Source organism: Bombina bombina, chromosome 1 (genome assembly GCF_027579735.1).
Source record: "Bombina bombina isolate aBomBom1 chromosome 1, aBomBom1.pri, whole genome shotgun sequence".
Taxonomy (NCBI): Eukaryota; Metazoa; Chordata; class Amphibia; order Anura; family Bombinatoridae; genus Bombina; species Bombina bombina.
In genome coordinates this window covers 682,495,692-682,515,475 of record NC_069499.1, presented here as the reverse complement: position 1 = coordinate 682,515,475, position 19,784 = coordinate 682,495,692, and the positions used below count along the sequence as shown (strand labels likewise).

Below are 19,784 nucleotides of genomic sequence, written 5' to 3'. Positions count from 1 at the left end.
GAGATCTGATTATACCTCCAAACTCAATCAATTTAATTAGGTTGTGGCTTCAAAACACTAAATCAGCTATTTGAAATACACAAATAAACCGTAAAAAAGCAAATCTCATACTATACAGTACTGTCCCTTTAACTATTTGAGATGCTGCTTAAATGTATATGTTTGTTAAGACTTCCAGGGAGTTACGCTGCTTTTTTAGTCAGTGCAAGGGCTGCTGCACTTGCCATGTGTGGCGAGATGAGAATGGAGTAGATTTTCTGAATTCTGCGCATGCAAGTCCTTACGCTGTATATTGGATACCGAATTGTGCGCCACTTCTAAATTAGTCTATGGGAGTAAAAAATGCGGCAGATGGGTGAAATATACATGCGTAACTTGTTTGCTACGCCGTATATATAATACCAAAATCGTGTAAAAAAACGGCGCTGCCGGCTTTTGCGGGCAACGCCGTATATGTAATCTCGCCCGTAATTTTCACTTACTAAAAAAACACAACTGAAATATCACTTAACCACTTCTTCCGGCATCTCTGTGTGTTAACAGCGGTGAATATTTTATAGCTTTCACACATAGAAGAGGCAGTGTTAGTCCGGTGTTTATTAGTGATGTCATTATTGTGAAAAAAGCATATGACAAGAGGCGGCCTTCAAGGGCTTAGAAATTAGCATATGAGCCTTCTTAGCTTTAGCCTTCAACTAAGAATACCAAGAGAACAAAGCAAAATTGGTGATAAAAGTAAATTGGAAAGTTGTTTAAAATTACATGCCCTATTTGAAACATGAAAGCTTTTTTTGGACTTGACTGTCCCTTTAATATTTTACTATTTTTATTTGGTTTTAATTAAAGATTTGCTGAAATGCAGCATTATACTTGTTAGAGATAAAAGCACAACATTTAAAATCTTCCATTTTATAAAAGTTAGAACCTTAAAAAGAAAAATAAATATTCTGTATTCATTCTTATTTATTTATTAATTTATACCTATGCACCAGAGACTTCTAGGTAGATATACAACATGCTTTTTGCTTCCAGTACTGTGTTTTACAACAGAAATCCCTTTATGGAGGATATTTTATCTCATGCTTTTATCTCCACCATAACTTAAATAAATTTTGTTTTTTGCACTTGAAATACGCTTCCTTTAGCAGCAAATCAACCCGGTATCCTGAATTGGGTTTGTTTTTGCTGTACCTACCCCCTAAGGGGATTTCTAGTACTGGGAGCAACAACCATGTTGTATATATCATTTGCATATCTTACCCTGTACATTGGCAACAGTGTATACTTCTGTGGAAAAACAAGTTGGAATTATTGCTTAAATGTGCTAACTGGCTATAGAGATGTATAGCCAAGAAAATTTTGTTTCAGGCAAAAATATTTAGGGAAATTCGTTTCCATGAATATTCGGTGGCTGCACTATTTGGTATTTATTTCGTTTAACAAAAATTCAGTATTTGTTTTGTTTAAACATTTACGTTCATTTTTTTAAAGCGAATGTAAATATTTCAAAGCTACAAGTGAAAAGTTTGCCTGTAACTACAATACTTACCTTAATGTGCTCTGGAGAGCATGGATTGCGCACTAAGTTAAGTATTAACTCTTAAAAATAAATGAAATACTGACAGTATTATAGAATATTTTTGTAAATCAGATTCACAATGAACCACCTTTTAGCTGTTTGTTTACTTATATATATATTGGTATATTGGCTTTTTTTTTACTTTCATCTTTATAGTGTTAAAATTGTATTAATATTTTAAAGGAAAACGGAAGATTGATATCCAGGCATATCTTAAGCAATGGCAAGATGAACTGGTTCGGAAAGAAGAAAGCATAAAAGACTTACCAAAAATGAATCAGGTGAAGACACTGTTTAACTGCATTGGTAACTAGGGAATTTACCCCTGTAATTAAATGTTTGTCAAGATCCATGTTTGTGACTTAAAGGGAGAGTCTACAATAGAATTGTTATTGTTTTAAAAGACAGATAATCCCTTTTTCTCCTGTTAAGTGTGATCAGTCCACGGGTCATCATTACTTCTGGGATATTAACTCCTCCCCAACAGGAAGTGCAAGAGGATCACCCAGCAGAGCTGCTATATAGCTCCTCCCCTCTACGTCACACCCAGTCATTCTCTTGCACCCAACTAAATAGATAGGATGTGTGAGAGGACTGTGGGATAAAAAACGTTACATTCTGTACTTTTTTTCTGCTATTAAAGGGCTAGTTATCCATTACTAATGGGAGCAATCCTTTGCTAAAATTGTATTTTTACTGAGAAAAAAAAAAAAAGTCCAGACGTCCAGGCTTTTTGTCAGGCTTTGGCCAGGATTAAGCCTGTGTTTAAAAATGTTGCTCCGCCATGGAGTTTAAACCTTGTTCTTAACGTTTTACAGGGCGTTCCGTTTGAACCCCTTCATTCCGTTGATATAAAATTGTTATCTTGGAAAGTTCTATTTTTAATGGCTATTTCCTCGGCTCGAAGAGTCTCTGAGTTATCAGCCTTACATTGTGATTCTCCTTATCTGATTTTTCACTCGGATAAGGTAGTTCTGCGTACTAAACCTGGGTTCTTACCTAAGGTAGTCACTAACAGGAATATCAATCAGGAGATTGTTGTTCCATCCTTGTGTCCTAATCCTTCCTCAAAGAAGGAACGACTTCTGCACAATCTAGATGTAGTTCGTGCCCTAAAATTTTATTTACAGGCAACTAAAGATTTTCGACAAACATCTTCACTGTTTGTCGTTTACTCTGGTCAGAGGAGAGGTCAAAAAGCTTCGGCTACCTCTCTCTTTTTGGCTTCGTAGCATAATACGTTTAGCCTATGAGACTGCTGGACAGCAGCCTCCTGAAAGAATTACAGCTCATTCCACTAGAGCTGTGGCTTCCACTTGGGCCTTTAAGAATGAGGCCTCTGTTGAACAGATTTGCAAGGCTGCAACTTGGTCTTCGCTTCATACTTTTTCCAAATTTTACAAATTTGACACTTTTGCTTCTTCGGAGGCTATTTTTGGGAGAAAGGTTCTTCAGGCAGTGGTTCCTTCTGTATAAAGATCCTGCCTATCCCTCCCGTCATCCGTGTACTTTTGCTTTGGTATTGGTATCCCAGAAGTAATGATGACCCGTGGACTGATCACACTTAACAGGAGAAAACATAATTTATGCTTACCTGATAAATTCCTTTCTCCTGTAGTGTGATCAGTCCACGGCCCGCCCTGTTTTTTATGGCAGGTCTAAATTTTTAAATTATACTCCAGTCACCACTGCACCCTTTAGCTTCTCCTTTCTCGTTGGTTCTTGGTCGAATGACTGGGTGTGACGTAGAGGGGAGGAGCTATATAGCAGCTCTGCTGGGTGATCCTCTTGCACTTCCTGTTGGGGAGGAGTTAATATCCCAGAAGTAATGATGACCCGTGGACTGATCACACTACAGGAGAAAGGAATTTATCAGGTAAGCATAAATTATGTTATTACACAACCCCCAGTTTTGCATAACCAACACTTATATTAATATACGTTTTACCTCTGTGATTACCTTGTATCTAAGAACCTTCTGACAGCCCCCTGATCACATGACTGTGACTATTTAAAATCTATTGAGTTGCATTTAGCATTGTGTTGTGCAAACTCTTAAATAACTCCCTGTGCCTGAACACAGTGTTATCTATATGGCCCACAGTCTCTTGTTGTTAAAAGCAATTTAAAAAGCATGTGATTAGAGGCAGCCCTCAAGGGCTTAGAAATTAGCATATGAGCCTACCTAGATTTAGTTTCAACTAAGAATAACAAGAAAACAAAGCAAATTTGATAATAAAATTAATTTTTAAAGTTGATTAAAATTACATCTCCTATCTGAATAATGAAAGTTTAATTTTGACTAGACTGTCCCTTTAAGTTGAATGTCCATAATATCAATGCAATTTATGTTTATTAAAGTTTTGTATGTGGAAATAATCTGTTGCTCCAAACATGTTTTCAAAGATGATACAATCTGATTGAGTTCTAGGCAGCCATACCATAAGCTTTTACAATGCCATAATGCCATAACTAATCTATGGCATTTCTGGAGGCTTAGCAGGAAAAGAGCAATGGAACTGACACACAAATTTATTTTCTTTTTTTTATGCTATCTTGGCTCACCCAATTACAGAGCTTGATAAATTGGTTGGAAACTTTGAATCTAGACTAAAAGTTTAGTGTGTGTGTGTGTATATATATATATATATATATATATATATATATATATATATATACTATGTGTGTGTGTGTGTATATATATATATATATATATATATATATATATATATATATATGTGTATATATATATATATATATATATATATATATATACTATGTGTGTGTGTGTGTATATATATATATATATATATATATATATATATATACACTTATTTATAATACACAAAGATACCTGCGTGTGTAAGTGTATCATATTAAAAACTATTTCAAGTTGCAAGGTAGGGTAACTGATGGCCCATAAAAAAAATATAGTAGTTACATAATAATTCAAACATTGTACATATTTAATAATATATCTATCTAATATAAATACTTCTTACTTTCTGATGTTATTTCCTTTTTCTCTTAACCGAGTAAACTACTTATAGCCTGAACATAAACCCATTTAGTAATTTTAGTAAGGTCACAAGTTTTTCTTTTTCTCATTCTATAAAAGTTAAAATTGTGTCCGGGAAGAAAAGTGGGAGGGAACTATTGCAACCCCACAACAACACAAGTGAGGACAATTTAGGAGTGGGAAGTTGCTGATAGGCTATTTGGGAGTAACACAGCTTCATGAGAACTGCAGTGCACTTGCATTTAGTAGAAAATCGGTACCCTTGAGTTTAGTTGATCGTTGTCATCTGTGAATGACTAAGTTTGGGCACATATGTGGAGGTATTTTTATCCTTTTTCAAACACTGCTGCTCATTTTAATGTCTTAATCTTGTGTCCAACTATTACCCTAGCTTTCTGCTTTTGACCAGTAGTATATTGAATGCCTCATACTGCACTTAAAGGACCACTCAATACAGTAGCATTGCATAATTAACAAGTGTATCATAAAAAGACAATGCAATAACACCCACTCTAATTTCAGGAAAGCAGTAGATTTGTGTCTTTTTTGGCTATTTTAGCATGGCTATTGGTCATTTCTCCTACATTGGTGTGTCCGGTCCACGGCTTCATCCTTACTTGTGGGAATATTCTCTTCCCTAACAGGAAATGGCAAAGAGAGCACAGCAAAAGCTGTCCATATAGCTCCCCCTCTGGCTCCGCTCCCCAGTCATTCTCTTTGCCGCTCTGAACAAGTAGCATCTCCACGGGGATGGTAAAGAGTATTTGGTGTTAGTTGTAGTTTTATTTCTTCTATCAAGAGTTTGTTATTTTAAAATAGTGCCGGTTTGTACTATTTACTCTACAACAGAAAGTGATGAAGAGTTCTGTTAAAAGAGGAGTATGATTTTAGCAACAGTAACTAAAATCCATTGCTGTTCCCACGCAGGACTGTTAAAACCAGAGAACTTCAGTTAGGGGGAACAGTTTGCAGACTTTTCTGCTCCAGGTATGACTAGTCTCTTTTCTAACAAGACATAGTAATGCTAGAAGACTGTCATTTTTCCCTTATGGGATCGGTAAGCCATTTTCTTAGACTCATAACAGAATGAAGGCTTATAAATGGGCTCTATACTGGTTGACACTATTGTGGGCCAAATCGATTGATTTATATAATATTTATATGACTTTTGGAGTGTTTTGTGACTTTGAAACACTTTTGGGAACGTTTTTATTACGCCTGGCAGTTGTTTAGACACCTAATCTAGTCAGGAAGGCCCCTTCACTCTGGTATGCAGAGGGAGGAGGCCTCATTTTCGCGCCTCAGTTGCGCAGTTACTTCTAGAAGCAGTGCATGCAGCTTCATGTGAGAGGGTCCTGTGGCCATAAAAACGAATTCAAGAAGGTTTATTTCTGTGGTGAATAACCCCCAAGGAAGGTAAAAGCCGCAGCAAAGGCTGTGGCAGGGACTGTAGTGGGTTTAAACTGGTAAATTGAACAATTAGCTCCGGTTTGCTCATTTAAGGGGTTAGAGACTTGAAATTTGGTGTGCAATACTTTCATTAAGACACTAGGGTGCAAATTTTGTAAAGATCGGATATTTCCTTCATAGTTTTTCAAACATTCAGAAATAAAGTGTGCTCTTTTTATTTTTTAAAGAGACAGTAACGGTTTTGTTTAAAAACGGTTTTATGACACTTCCGGTAGGCGGCTCACTAGGATGGCCACAGCTTCATAGAGCTCCGTGAGTGAATCTGAATTTTAAAAGCGAAGTGGCAAAACCTGCAGCCATCCATTCCTCCCTTGACAGCAAGAGTGTCCGGGAAAACCTCAGGATCAGGATACTACAACCCCTGGCCTCCGAGAAGTCATTTAAAAGTCTAATTTTGCCTTTGGGCCTAAAGACGCTGTACCTACTCTGATAGCCAAGATGGCACACGTTACTGAAACCCTAATAGAAATTTTCACACCACGATTGGATTCCCTTATGGTAACTATGCGGGAACTTCTCTGTGAGGTCCGTGATCACTGCACTCCTAACCGCACTAGGGCAGCTCCTACCTGTCTCAATGATCCTCAGCTGACCTTGTTGACTGCCCTGGGAACAGACACTCTGGGTACTGGCACCATGACTCAGAATTGCCCCGCACCTAGCCCCACAGACCAAGACCAGAGCACAAAATTCTTGCCGCTCAATAAAACTGTGAGCGCTGATGACCCCGCAGCATCTGTTCCAAACCCTTTTTGTCCCTGCTCCCCTACCGTTAACTCTCCACGGTACTCAATTGACTCAGCTGAACAACATCACAACCAGATGGAGGAAAAAGGTACCACATCTCACGAGCCTACCGACAATGTGGTGAGCGGAAAAGACGGCAACGGTGAGAACTATACTGCACAGGGCAGGGAACAAGTCGCAACTTCATCCGGTATGCCGCGCACCAGTGCCTCTCTGCAAATTTCAAGGCTGGCTTTGAGCTGGGGCAGCGGTCGTCTGGGCAAGTTACTACCCTCGACTACTATCGCGAAGCAGTTCCGCCTTCCCCCGCAAAAGAACGGTTCTCATCTGGAACAAAGATGTCGGGTTTCAGCCCGGATTGGTATCGGGTAAAGTGTTTATTGACTGAGGTTGCTTGCTTTAGCGGCATGTGAACCATAAGATGGCTGGCATTGGCTAGGGTGGGAGAAGATGTGTGAATGGATCAACAAGTGGTCTTGAACGTAATGCCTTTAAATATAAAGACAAAAAAATACTCTCTCAATCTGGACAAACTAAGATATCTTGCTATGCAGTGTGTTATACCTCACATGAAAGCCAAGCTGAACTTTTTGTTCATAGTTGGGTCGGACGGCTCATGACCCCCCTCTGTCTGTATATGTCGGCAATGATAGGTTTATTTTATGGCATTCCCTTAGACCTTGCTTGATGTGGTAACACAGACAAAAAGAAAAGGAGAAGGAAAAACTACTACGCAACTTTAATGCTGTTTGAATTTTTTCTGTTTATTTTAGCCTGAAATGTCTTTTAGTCAGATATTGCATGTAATGTTGAGATGTATATCTACCTGTACCTTGGTTCTTATTAACTCGGGTAGCACTGCTATCATTTTGTTTTCTTGCTCCAGCACACTTTGTATATAGTTGGAAATATGAGCACTGTATCTTGCGCCGGATAAGCTGCCCAGACTCACAAAGCTTTGGACTGTGGCAATCTGTCCTGCACACTTTGTTATTAACAACCACACTGTCGGTGTATCTTGTAGAGATCTATTGGCTCTGCTGTCCACAGCCTTATAATCATCCTTAACCTATATATTAAATTCAACAAAAACAATCGTTATTTGTACAACAGGAGCACCTGGAAGGCATGTATCCCTAGTTAACCTGCATATTTAGTGTCACCTCTCTTGATACCCTTTGCATAAGTGCAGAGGCAACCTTATTTTGTATGATCCCCTAGGTTCCTATAATCTCTTTATTACCCCAATGGCTGGACCCTAATGGGTCTTACAGATTGCCTTAGCTCAGACTGTTGGGGTAACCCATGTATAGAACTATCCCATCTAACACCAGGTCCCCCTCAAGGTTGCTTTCCCAGTAAGTATTTGGCAGTTAACCATGAGGCTACCCTGAGCCCTTATGTGTCATTTTTTTTTTTTTTTTTTAAGTAACATGCTTCTGACAGCACATAGAATCCAATCCTATATCTGACTAGACGCTAGCATAATTTCCAAAACAGCGGGTCAGTGGATCTCTCTATAGCCGGCCGTTTGGTACCTGTCAGTATTGGCCAAATATTGTAATACTGTACTATTGCACTGTACTTATACCGCACTGCTTTATAGAATTTCCTGGGGACATGAAGGAATGGTATTTGCGGGTCTAAATGCATTTGTTATACCCCCTCAATCCCTCACCACTCTCCTCCTCCCTATCCCCGGGCTTCCCTTCCCTCCCCTCCCCTATTTCTGTCCTCCTGCTCCATGTCCCATGTTTGTTTATTCCCCACCCCTTTCCTTTTTGCCGGTCCCCTTCCCTGATTCTCTCCCCCCCCCCCTTTCCCCTCCCTGCCTACGTCTGTTTGCTTGTTTGTTAATAAGATTTAAAACCCCAAGGTAGTGGTGCAAATCCATATCGATTAGAACAATGATGGCTTACTGAAAATTCTTGAAATCACATGCATATCACTGTATGAAATTGCAGCTGCTTGTTTTATCCTACCTGCACTCCTGACTCACCCTGCGTGGTGGGCTGGAGAGGCAACTTGTAACTTTGCACCCCTCCATGGTTATAAATAAAAGTTTAAAAAAAAAACGGTTTTATTGCATTAATAGCCTGCCAAAGTCTGTCTAACATGTCTATACCTTCAGATAGCATATGTTCTGTGTGTATGGAGGCCAAGGTGGTTCCCCCTTTAAATGTATGTTCAAATTGTGCCATGGCGTCCAAACAAAGTAAGGACAGTACTGTCACATTTAATAAGGTTGCCCAAGATGATTCTTCAAATGAAGGCAGTGGGGATAGTTCATCATTCTCTCCTTCTGTGTCAACACCAGTTTTGCCCGCGCAGGCGATACCTAGTACATCTAGCGCGCCAATGCTTGTTACTATGCAGCAATTAACTGCAGTAATGGATAATTCTATATCAAATCTCTTATCCAAACTGCTAGCATTTCCCAGAAAGCGTGATTGCTCAGTTTTAAATACAGAGGATGAGCAAGTGGGTGCTGACGATAATTTATCTGTTATACCCTCACACCAGTCTGATTTGGCAGTGAGGGAGGGTCTGTCTGAGGGAGAAATTTCTGATTCAGGAAAAGTTTCTCAGCAGGCAGAACCTGATATCGTGGCATTTAAGTTAGAACATCTCCGCGCCCTGCTTAAGTAGGTGCTAAATACTCTTGATGATTGTGACTCTTTAGTGATTCCAGAGAAATTGTGCAAAATGGACAAATTCTTAGAGGTCCCTGTGCATGCTGATGCCTTTCCGATACCCAAGAGGGTGGCGGACATAGTGACCAAGGAGTGGGAGAAACCAGGTATACCTTTTGTCCCACCTCCTATATTTAAGAAAATGTTCCCCATTGTCGACCCCAGAAGGGATGCATGGCAAACAGTCCCTAAGGTTGAGGGGGCAGTTTCTACGTTGGCTAAGCGCACAACTATTCCTATTGAGGACAGTTGTGCTTTCAAAGATCCTATGGATAAAAAATTGGAAGGATTGCTTAAAAAGATATTTGTTTAGCAAGGTTTCCTTCTCCAACCAATTTCGTGCATTATTCCTGTCACCACGGCGGCGTCTTTTTGGTTCGAGGAACTAGAAAATTCGCTCCATAAGGAGACTCCATATGAGGAAGTCATGGACAGAATTCACGCACTAAAGTTGGCTAATTCCTTTATTTTAGATGCCGCTTTTCAATTAGCTAAATTAGCGGCGAAAAATTCAGGTTTTGCAATAGTGGCGCGCAGAGCGCTTTGGCTAAAATCTTGGTCGACAGATATGTCGTCCAAGACAAAACTGCTTAATATTCCTTTCAAAGGTAAGACCCTTTTCGGGCCAGAATTGAAAGAGATTATTTCAGATATCACTGGGGGAAAGGGCCATGCCCTCCCACAGGATAGGCCTTTCAAGGCTAAGAACAAATCTAATTTTCGTTCCTTTCCCAATTTCAGGAACGGACCGTCTCCTAACTCTGCAGCCTCTAGACAAGAGGGTAACAATTCCCAGCCTAAACCAGCATGGAAGCCAATGCAAGGCTGGAACAAGGGTAAACAGGCCAAGAAGCCTGCGGCTGCTACCAAAACAACATGAAGGGGTAGCCCCCGATCCGGGACCGGATCTAGTAGGGGGCAGACTTTCTCTCTTTGCTCAGGCTTGGGCAAGAGATGTTCCGGATCCATGAGCACTAGAAATAGTCTCTCAGGGGTATCTTCTAGAATTCAAGGAACTTCCTCCAAGGGGAAGGTTCCACATGTCTCGCATATCTTCAGATCAGATAAAGAGACAGGCATTCTTACATTGCGTAGAAGACCTATTAAAGATGGGAGTGATACACCCAGTTCCAACAGCGGAACAAAGACTGGGTTTTTACTCAAACCTGTTCGTAGTTCCCAAAAAAGAAGGAACTTTCAGAGCAATTCTGGATTTAAAAATTCTAAACAAATTCCTCAGAGTTCCATCATTCAAAATGGAAACCATTCGGACGATTTTACCAACAATCCAGGAGGGTCAATACATGACTACCGTGGACTTAAAGGATGCGTACCTACATATTCCTATCCACAAAGATCATCATCAGTTCCTAAGGTTCGCCTTTCTGGACAAACATTACCAGTTCGTGGCTCTTCCGCTTGGTTTAGCCACTGCTCCCAGAATTTTCACAAAGGTGCTAGGGTCCCTACTAGCGGTTCTAAGACCGAGGGGCATTGCGGTGGCACCTTACTTAGACGACATCCTAATCCAAGCGTCGTCCCTTTCCAGAACAAGGGCTCATACAGACATTGTATTAGCCTTTCTCAGGTCTCACGGGTGGAAGGTGAACGTAGAAAAGAGTTCCCTGTCCCCGTCCACAAGGGTCCTTTTTCTGGGAACAATAATAGATTCTGTAGAAATTACGATTTTTCTGACAGAGGTCAGAAAATTAAAACTTCTAAACGCTTGTCAAGTTCTTCAATCTATTCCTCAGCCTTTTATAGCTCAGTGCATGGAGGTAATAGAATTAATGGTTGCAGCAATGGACGTGGTTCCTTTTGCTCGAATTCATCTAAGACCATTGCAACTGTGCATGCTCAAACAGTGGAATGGGGATTATGCAGACTTTTCCCCAGATTCAAGTAGACCAGGTAACCAGAGACTCACTCCGCTGGTGGTTGACTCAGGATCACCTGTCTCAGGGAATGAGTTTCCGCAGACCAGAGTGGGTCATCGTCACGACCGACGCCAGTCTCTTAGGCTGGGGCGCGGTCTGGGACTCCTTGAAAGCTCAGGGTCTGTGGTCTCGGGAAGAGTCCCTTCTCCCGATAAACATTTTGGAACTGAGAGCGATATTCAATGCGCTTCTGGCCTGGCCTCACCTAGCGAAGGCCAGATTCATAAGATTTCAGTCGGACAACATGACGACTGTAGCGTACATCAATCATCAGGGGGGAACAAAGAGTTCCTTGGCGATGGCAGAGGTATCCAAGATCATCAAATGGGCAGAGGATCACTCCTGCCACCTATCTGCAATCCACATCCCAGGAGTAGACAACTGGGAGGCGGATTATTTGAGTCGTCAGACAATTTCCTTCCGGGGGAGTGGGAACTCCACCCGGAGGTCTTTGCCCAGTTAACTCAACTATGGGGCATTCCGGATATGGATCTGATGGCGTCTCGTCAGAACTTCAAAGTTCCTCGATACGGGTCCAGATCCAGGGATCCCAGGGCGACACTGGTGGATGCATTAGTGGCGCCTTGGTCATTCAATCTAGCTTATGTGTTTCCACCGTTCCCTCTCCTTCCCAGGCTGGTAGCCAGGATCAAACAGGAGAAGGCCTCAGTGATTCTAATAGCTCCTGCGTGGCCACGCAGGACTTGGTATGCAGACCTGGTGAATATGTCATCGGCTCCACCATGGAAGCTACCTTTGAGACAGGATCTTCTAGTACAAGGTCCATTCGAACATCCAAATCTAGTCTCTCTGCAACTGACTGCTTGGAAATTGACCGCTTGATTCTATCTAAGCGTGGGTTTTCAGATTCAGTTATAGATACTCTGGTTCAAGCCAGAAAGCCTATGACTAGAAAGATTTACCATAAGATATGGCATATTTATATCCGTTGGTGCAAATCCAAGGGATTTTCTTGGAGTAAAATCAAAATTCCTGGGATTCTTTCCTTTCTCCAAGAGGGTTTGGAGAAAGGTCTGTCAGCTAGTTCTCTAAAGGGACAGATATCTGCTATGTCTGTCTTGTTGCACAAACGGATGTACAAGCGTTTGTACAGGCGTTAGTCAGAATCAAGCCTGTTTACAGACCTATGACTCCTCCATGGAGTCTAAGCTTAGTTCTTTCAGTTCTTCAAGGGGTTCCGTTTGAACCTTTGCATTCCATAGATATTAAGTTACTATCTTGGAAAGTTATGTTTTTGGTTGCTGTTTCTTCTGCTAGAAGAGTTTCTGAATTATCTGCTTTGCAGTGTACTTCTCCCTATCTGGTATTCCATGCAGATAAGGTAGTTTTACGTACCAAGCCTGATTTTCTTCCAAAAGTAGTTTCCAACAGGAATATTAACCAGGAAATAGTTGTTCCTTCTCTATGTCCGAATCCAGTTTCAAAGAAGGAACGTTTGTTACACAACCTAGATGTGGTCCGTGCTTTAAAATTCTATTTAGAAGCAACAAAGGATTTCAGACAAACATCATCTTTGTTTGTCGTTTATTCTGGTAAGAGGAGAGGGCAGAAAGCTACTGCTACCGCTCTTTCTTTTTGGCTGAAAAGCATCATCCGATTGGCTTATGAGACTGCCGGACGGCAGCCTCCTGAACGAATTACAGCTCACTCTACTAGAGCTGTGGCTTCCACTTGGGCCTTCAAGAACGAGGCTTCTGTTGATCAGATCTGTAAGGCAGCGACTTGGTCTTCTCTGCATACTTTTGCCAAATTTTACAAATTCGATACTTATGCTTCTTCGGAGGCTGTTTTTGGGAGAAAGGTGTTGCAAGCTGTGGTGCCTTCCGTTTAGGTCACCTGACTTGTTCCCTCCCTTCATCCGTGTCCTAAAGCTTTGGTATTGGTTCCCACAAGTAAGGATGAAGCCGTGGACCGGACACACCAATGTAGGAGAAAACAGAATTTATGTTTACCTGATAAATTTCTTTCTCCTACGGTGTGTGCGGTCCACGGCCCGCCCTGGCTTTTAGTCAGGTTTAAAAAAAATTATTTCTGTACACTACAGTCACCACGGCACCCTATAGTTTCTCCTTTTTCTCCTAACCATCGGTCGAATGACTGGGGGGGCGGGGCCAGAGGGGGAGCTATATGGACAGCTTTTGCTGTGCTCTCTTTGCCATTTCCTGTTAGGGAAGAGAATATTCCCGCAAGTAAGGATGAAGCCGTGGACCGGACACACCGTAGGAGAAAGAAATTTATCAGGTAAACATAAATTCTGTTTTTTTCTAATCATTCGGCTGCAGCAGGTTCTGTACAATTGGCGATGTAATAGGTGTTTCATTTAGAGAAACTTTAATAGTTCTTTATTAAAGACTTATGACTGCTACTTGGGGCACTTATGGTAGCATGATTTAATTTATGATTTTTTTTTATTATTTACTTGTCCTGTACATTCAACATTTGTATTGTTTTCCTAGTCCCAGTTTATTCAGTTTTCCAAGACATTGTACAATCTTTTTCATGGGGACCCGGAAGAGGAACTTCTATACCGTGCCATTGCGGCAGTGACCAGCCTTTTGCTCAGAATGGAGGAAGTTGGGAGAAAGCTGCAGAATCCTTCTTCACCTTCCAAGAGTCCACCAACAGAACCTAAGGATACAACTCAGGAGAACAACTTAAAGCCACAAACGGAAACCACTGTTCCTAATTCTTCCAAAGAAAACACTGATTGGTCACTTGCTTTTGAACAGATTCTTGCCTCTTTATTAAATGAACCAGCGCTTGTGAGATTTTTTGAGAAATCTACTAATTTAAAAGCCAAGTTAGAAAATGCAAGGAGCTCTCAGATCCGAGCTAGCAAAAGGGTATAAATACAGATTTTTTGTTTTTTAATTACGTAAAGCGAACATGCAGTAAATGTTTCATATAAAGCTGCGTTAGTAAAATCACTGAAAATGTAACCACAATCACAGTGTTTCTATTTACTCTTACAATTCATAATCTATATCATTTTTGTATGCTGTAAGGGTTTCATTGAGATACACTGCTATTTTCCAGTAGGAAAGAATTGTTTTCAGAAACACTGTATGGTCATATGCAGTCCGGGGAAATAAACACATTTATTGTGTTTATCTTAATGCAGTTATATAGTGTATATATAATACTTGTTAATATGAAGTTTGATAGAAAAGAATTGTGAATGATTTTAAATATTGTAATTACATGAAAGTCTACGGCATCTCTGCCACAGAAGGATTAAAAATAAAGTATATATTTTAGTTTGTGCTAAATATGCAACATTTTAAAATGCTTTTCAATGCCCTTGCTGCTGTGTAAAGTGTTGCAGGCCTTTTTGGGAGCAAATATTTACCTGTGTATTACTGTTTACCCTCTATAGCGCACAGGAGCTCTGCAGCGTGTTGGTTTATAATGTTTGTTTATATTTACCTGTGTATTACTGTCTACCCTCTATAGCGCACAAGAGCTCTGCAGCGTGTTGGTTTATAATGTTTGTTTATGCACCACTAATTCTGTGTGATAATTCCTCTAGTTGCTATTTTTATACTTCATTTCTTCTGTGTGTATCTGATTCTATTAGTCGCTTCTATTTAATGTTAAGGAGGGAAGCTAAGCCTTGATATGTGATGGACAAAAAACAAAATATCTTGTCTTCCCCCTGATTTAAACCATGAGGCTTTTAATCTCAGCTTCATATTTCATCAGTTACATTTTAAAAGGAAACTTTTAAAGATTCATTTCTATCAGTTTTTTTATCTCTTACAAGCTTAATTTTGGAGTTTGGAAGTTGCAGCCAATTATATACTTAATTAGTGGTCTCATTGATTCTCTAAACATATTGAAGTTAGCGTGAGGAGTGATAATGATTTATTTGTGAAGTGTTTCTTGTTCTGTAGAGCTCAACAAGGGATTTATAGCTTTAAATATAATATGTTATTAAAGGGATATGAAATAGTGCTTGTTTAGTAAAAACTGTGTTAAATCAAAGTAAACATAAAAAGTATGACTATGTACTTACTTGTTTTATTGGAAAAGAAACATTTAGAAATCCTCAGTGTAGCCACTGCCCTTAGTGAGATAAGGGAGTTGACATTAAATGACTTATACAGTCACACAATGTTTGCATCAGTCCTCTTCTGAGCATGGGCAAGAAACTGACTGGATATATTGTAGGTTACACTACACTTCAAAAGGTTAAGCTTTCTTTCGTTTTGCCTGGCAAACGAAAGAAAGGGATAGAATCTGTACAAAAGAAGTTGGGGGAAAAATAAAAGGTAAAATCATTAATAAAATGAAAAATAAAATGCATGGATTTCTATTAAAGGGTCATGAAACACAAACATTTTCTTTCATGATTTAGGTAAAACATACAAATTTAAACAAGTTTTCAATTTACTTCTATTATCAAATTAGCTTCATTATCTTGGCATCATTTGTTGAATGAGCAACAATGCACTACAGGTTTCTAACTGAACACATGGGTAAGCCAATGACAATCGGTATATATATGCAGCCACCAATCAGCAGCTAGAACCTAGGTTCTTTGCTGCTCCTGAGCTTACCTAGATAAACCTTTCAGCAAAGGATAACAAGAGAAGGAAGCAAATAATATAAGTACATTGGAAAGTTGTTTCAAATTGTATGTTCTTTCTGAATTATGAAAGAAAAAAATGGGGTTTCATGTCCCTTTAAGTATCTCCAACTGCTTAGTATTTTTTGTTATAACAATGAAACATTCCTATTCAAGATGGGAATTGGTTGTATGGTTAATTAATTCAGCTGGGCAACTCTCCAAGAACAAATTAAGGGGCATTAAACTAATAAAAAAAAAATTGGGCATTTAAATATACATTACTTTTACATGCTCTCTCTCTCTCTCTATCTATATATATATATATATATATATATATATATATATACACACACATCAAGAGTTCTGTTAAATCTATTTAAATAATTAAATGAACACATACTCTTAGGTTTACTCACTGGGTGACAAGGACAACTTGCACAACTGTATTTGGTTAACCCCAATATGGCCACAATGATACAAATAAAAAGTTAGTTTTTTTTCCCAGCTAAGAAACATGTTTTCTTCTGTTATGTGTGATCAGTCCACGGGTCATCATTACTTCTGGGATATAACTCCTCCCCAACAGGAAATGCAAGAGGATTCACCCAGCAGAGCTGCATATAGCTCCTCCCCTCTACGTCACTCCCAGTCATTCTCTTGCACCCAGCAACTAGATAGGATGTGTGAGAGGACTATGGTGATTATACTTAGTTTTTATAACTTCAATCAAAAGTTTGTTATTTTACAATAGCACCGGAGCGTGTTATTGCCTCTCTGGCAGAGTTTGAAGAAGAATCTACCAGAGTTTTTACTATGATTTTAACCGGAGTAGTTAAGATCATATTGCTGTTTCTCGGCCATCTGAGGGAGGTAAAAGCTTCAGATCAGGGGACAGCGGGCAGATGAATCTGCATTGAGGTATGTAGCAGTTTTTATTTTCTGAATGGAATTGATGAGAAAATCCTGCCATACCGTTATAATGACATGTATGTATACCCTACACTTCAGTATTCTGGGGATGGTATTTCACCGGAATTACTCTGTTAAAAGTACATTAAACCTTTTAATAGGTATTTATTATGTTAAACGTTTTTGCTGGAATGTAGAATCGTTTGCATTTTCTGAGGTACTGAGTGAATAAATATTTGGGCATTATTTTTCCACTTGGCAGTTGCTTGTTTTAATTGTGACAGTTTCGTTTCTCTCTCACTGCTGTGTGTGAGGGGGAGGGGCCGTTTTTGGCGCTCTTTGCTACGCATCAAAAAATTCCAGTCAGTTACTCTTGTATTTCCTGCATGATCCGGTTCATCTCTAACAGATCTCAGGGGTCTTCAAACTTCTTTGGAGGGAGGTAGATTCTCTCAGCAGAGCTGTGAGACTTATATATTGACTGTGATTAAAAACGTTGCTCTGTAATTTTTATGTTTCAAATTTAATTATTGTTACTTTACTAATGGGAACAAACCTTTGCTAAAAGTTGTGTTGTTTTTAAGGATTGATGCTATAACTGTCTTTCAGTTCATTATTTCAACTGTCATTTAATCGTTTAGTGCTCTTTGAGGCACAGTACGTTTTTGTTAAATAAGATTGTAACCAAGTTGCAAGTTTATTGCTAGTGTGTTAAACATGTCTGATTCAGAGGAAGATATCTGTGTCATTTGTTCCAATGCCAAGGTGGAGCCCAATAGAAATTTATGTACTAACTGTATTGATGCTACTTTAAATAAAAGCCAATCTGTACAAATTGAACAAATTTCACCAAACAGCGAGGGGAGAGTTATGCCGACTAACTCGCCTCACGTGTCAGTACCTGCATCTCCCGCCCAGGAGGTGCGTGATATTATGGCGCCTAGTACATCTGGGCGGCCATTACAGATAACATTACAAGATATGGCTACTGTTATGACTGAAGTTTTGGCTAAATTACCAGAACTAAGAGGCAAGCGTGATCACTCTGGGGTGAGAACAGAGTGCGCTGATAATACTAGGGCCATGTCTGATACTGCGTCACAGCTTGCAGAACATGAGGACGGAGAGCTTCATTCTGTGGGTGATGGTTCTGATCCAAACAGATTGGATTCAGATATTTCAAATTTTAAATTTAAATTGGAGAACCTCCGTGTATTACTAGGGGAGGTTTTAGCGGCTCTTAATGATTGTAACACTGTTGCAATACCAGAAAAATTGTGTAGGTTGGATAAATACTTTGCGGTACCGGCGAGTACTGACGTTTTTCCTATACCTAAGAGACTAACTGAAATTGTTACTAAGGAGTGGGATAGACCCGGTGTGCCGTTCTCACCCCCTCCAATATTTAGAAAGATGTTTCCAATAGACGCCACCACACGGGACTTATGGCAAACGGTCCCTAAGGTGGAGGGAGCAGTTTCTACTTTAGCTAAACGTACCACTATCCCGGTGGAGGATAGCTGTGCTTTTTCAGATCCAATGGATAAAAAATTAGAGGGTTACCTTAAGAAAATGTTTGTTCAACAAGGTTTTATATTGCAACCCCTTGCATGCATCGCGCCGATTACGGCTGCGGCAGCATTTTGGATTGAGTCTCTGGAAGAGAACCTTAGTTCAGCTACGCTGGACGACATTACGGACAGGCTTAGAGTCCTTAAACTAGCTAATTCATTCATTTCGGAGGCCGTAGTACATTTAACCAAACTTACGGCTAAGAACTCAGGATTCGCCATTCAGGCACGTAGGGCGCTGTGGCTAAAATCCTGGTCAGCTGATGTAACTTCTAAGTCCAAATTACTTAATATACCTTTCAAGGGGCAAACTTTATTTGGGCCCGGTTTGAAAGAAATTATCGCTGACATTACAGGAGGTAAGGGCCACGCCCTGCCTCAAGACAAAGCCAAAGCTAAGGCTAGACAGTCTAATTTTCGTCCCTTTCGGAATTTCAAAGCAGGAGCAGCATCAACTTCCACTGCACCAAAACAGGAAGGAGCTGTTGCTCGTTACAGACAAGGCTGGAAACCTAACCAGTCCTGGAACAAGGGCAAGCAGGCCAGGAAACCTGCTGCTGCCCCTAAAACAGCATGAATTGAGGGCCCCCGATCCGGGATCGGATCTAGTGGGGGGCAGACTTTCTCTCTTCGCCCAGGCTTGGGCAAGAGATGTCCAGGATCCCTGGGCGCTAGAGATAATATCTCAGGGATACCTTCTGGACTTCAAATACTCTCCTCCAAGAGAGAGATTTCATCTGTCAAGGTTGTCAACAAACCAGATAAAGAAAGAAGCGTTTCTACGCTGTGTACAAGATCTGTTATTAATGGGAGTGATCCATCCGGTTCCGCGGTCGGAACAAGGACAAGGGTTTTACTCAAACCTGTTTGTGGTTCCCAAAAAAGAGGGAACTTTCAGGCCAATCTTGGATTTAAAGATCCTAAACAAATTCCTAAGAGTTCCATCGTTCAAAATGGAAACTATTCGGACAATCTTACCCATGATCCAAAAGGGTCAGTACATGACCACAGTGGATTTAAAGGATGCTTACCTTCACATACCGATTCACAAAGATCATTACCGGTATCTAAGGTTTGCCTTCTTAGACAGGCATTACCAGTTTGTAGCTCTTCCATTCGGATTGGCTACGGCTCCAAGAATCTTCACAAAGGTTCTGGGTGCCCTTCTGGCGGTACTAAGACCGCGAGGAATTTCGGTAGCTCCGTACCTAGACGACATTCTGATACAAGCTTCAAGCTTTCAAACTGCCAAGTCTCATACAGAGTTA

General features: G+C 40.2%; 1 protein-coding gene across 1 annotated transcript in view; it reads left to right on the top strand.

Moving 5' to 3' along the window:
- The window catches only part of TBC1D8B (TBC1 domain family member 8B), a 283,925-nt gene extending 267,359 nt beyond the window's left edge, over positions 1 to 16,566 (top strand). Inside the window, exons 20-21 of the mRNA XM_053699162.1 lie at positions 1,763 to 1,860; positions 13,923 to 16,566. Of these exons, the coding sequence (XP_053555137.1) occupies positions 1,763 to 1,860; positions 13,923 to 14,315 (491 nt within the window). The 3' untranslated portion in view covers positions 14,316 to 16,566. The remainder of the gene's footprint in view (positions 1 to 1,762; positions 1,861 to 13,922) is intronic.
- Positions 16,567 to 19,784: the final 3,218 nt, after the last annotated feature.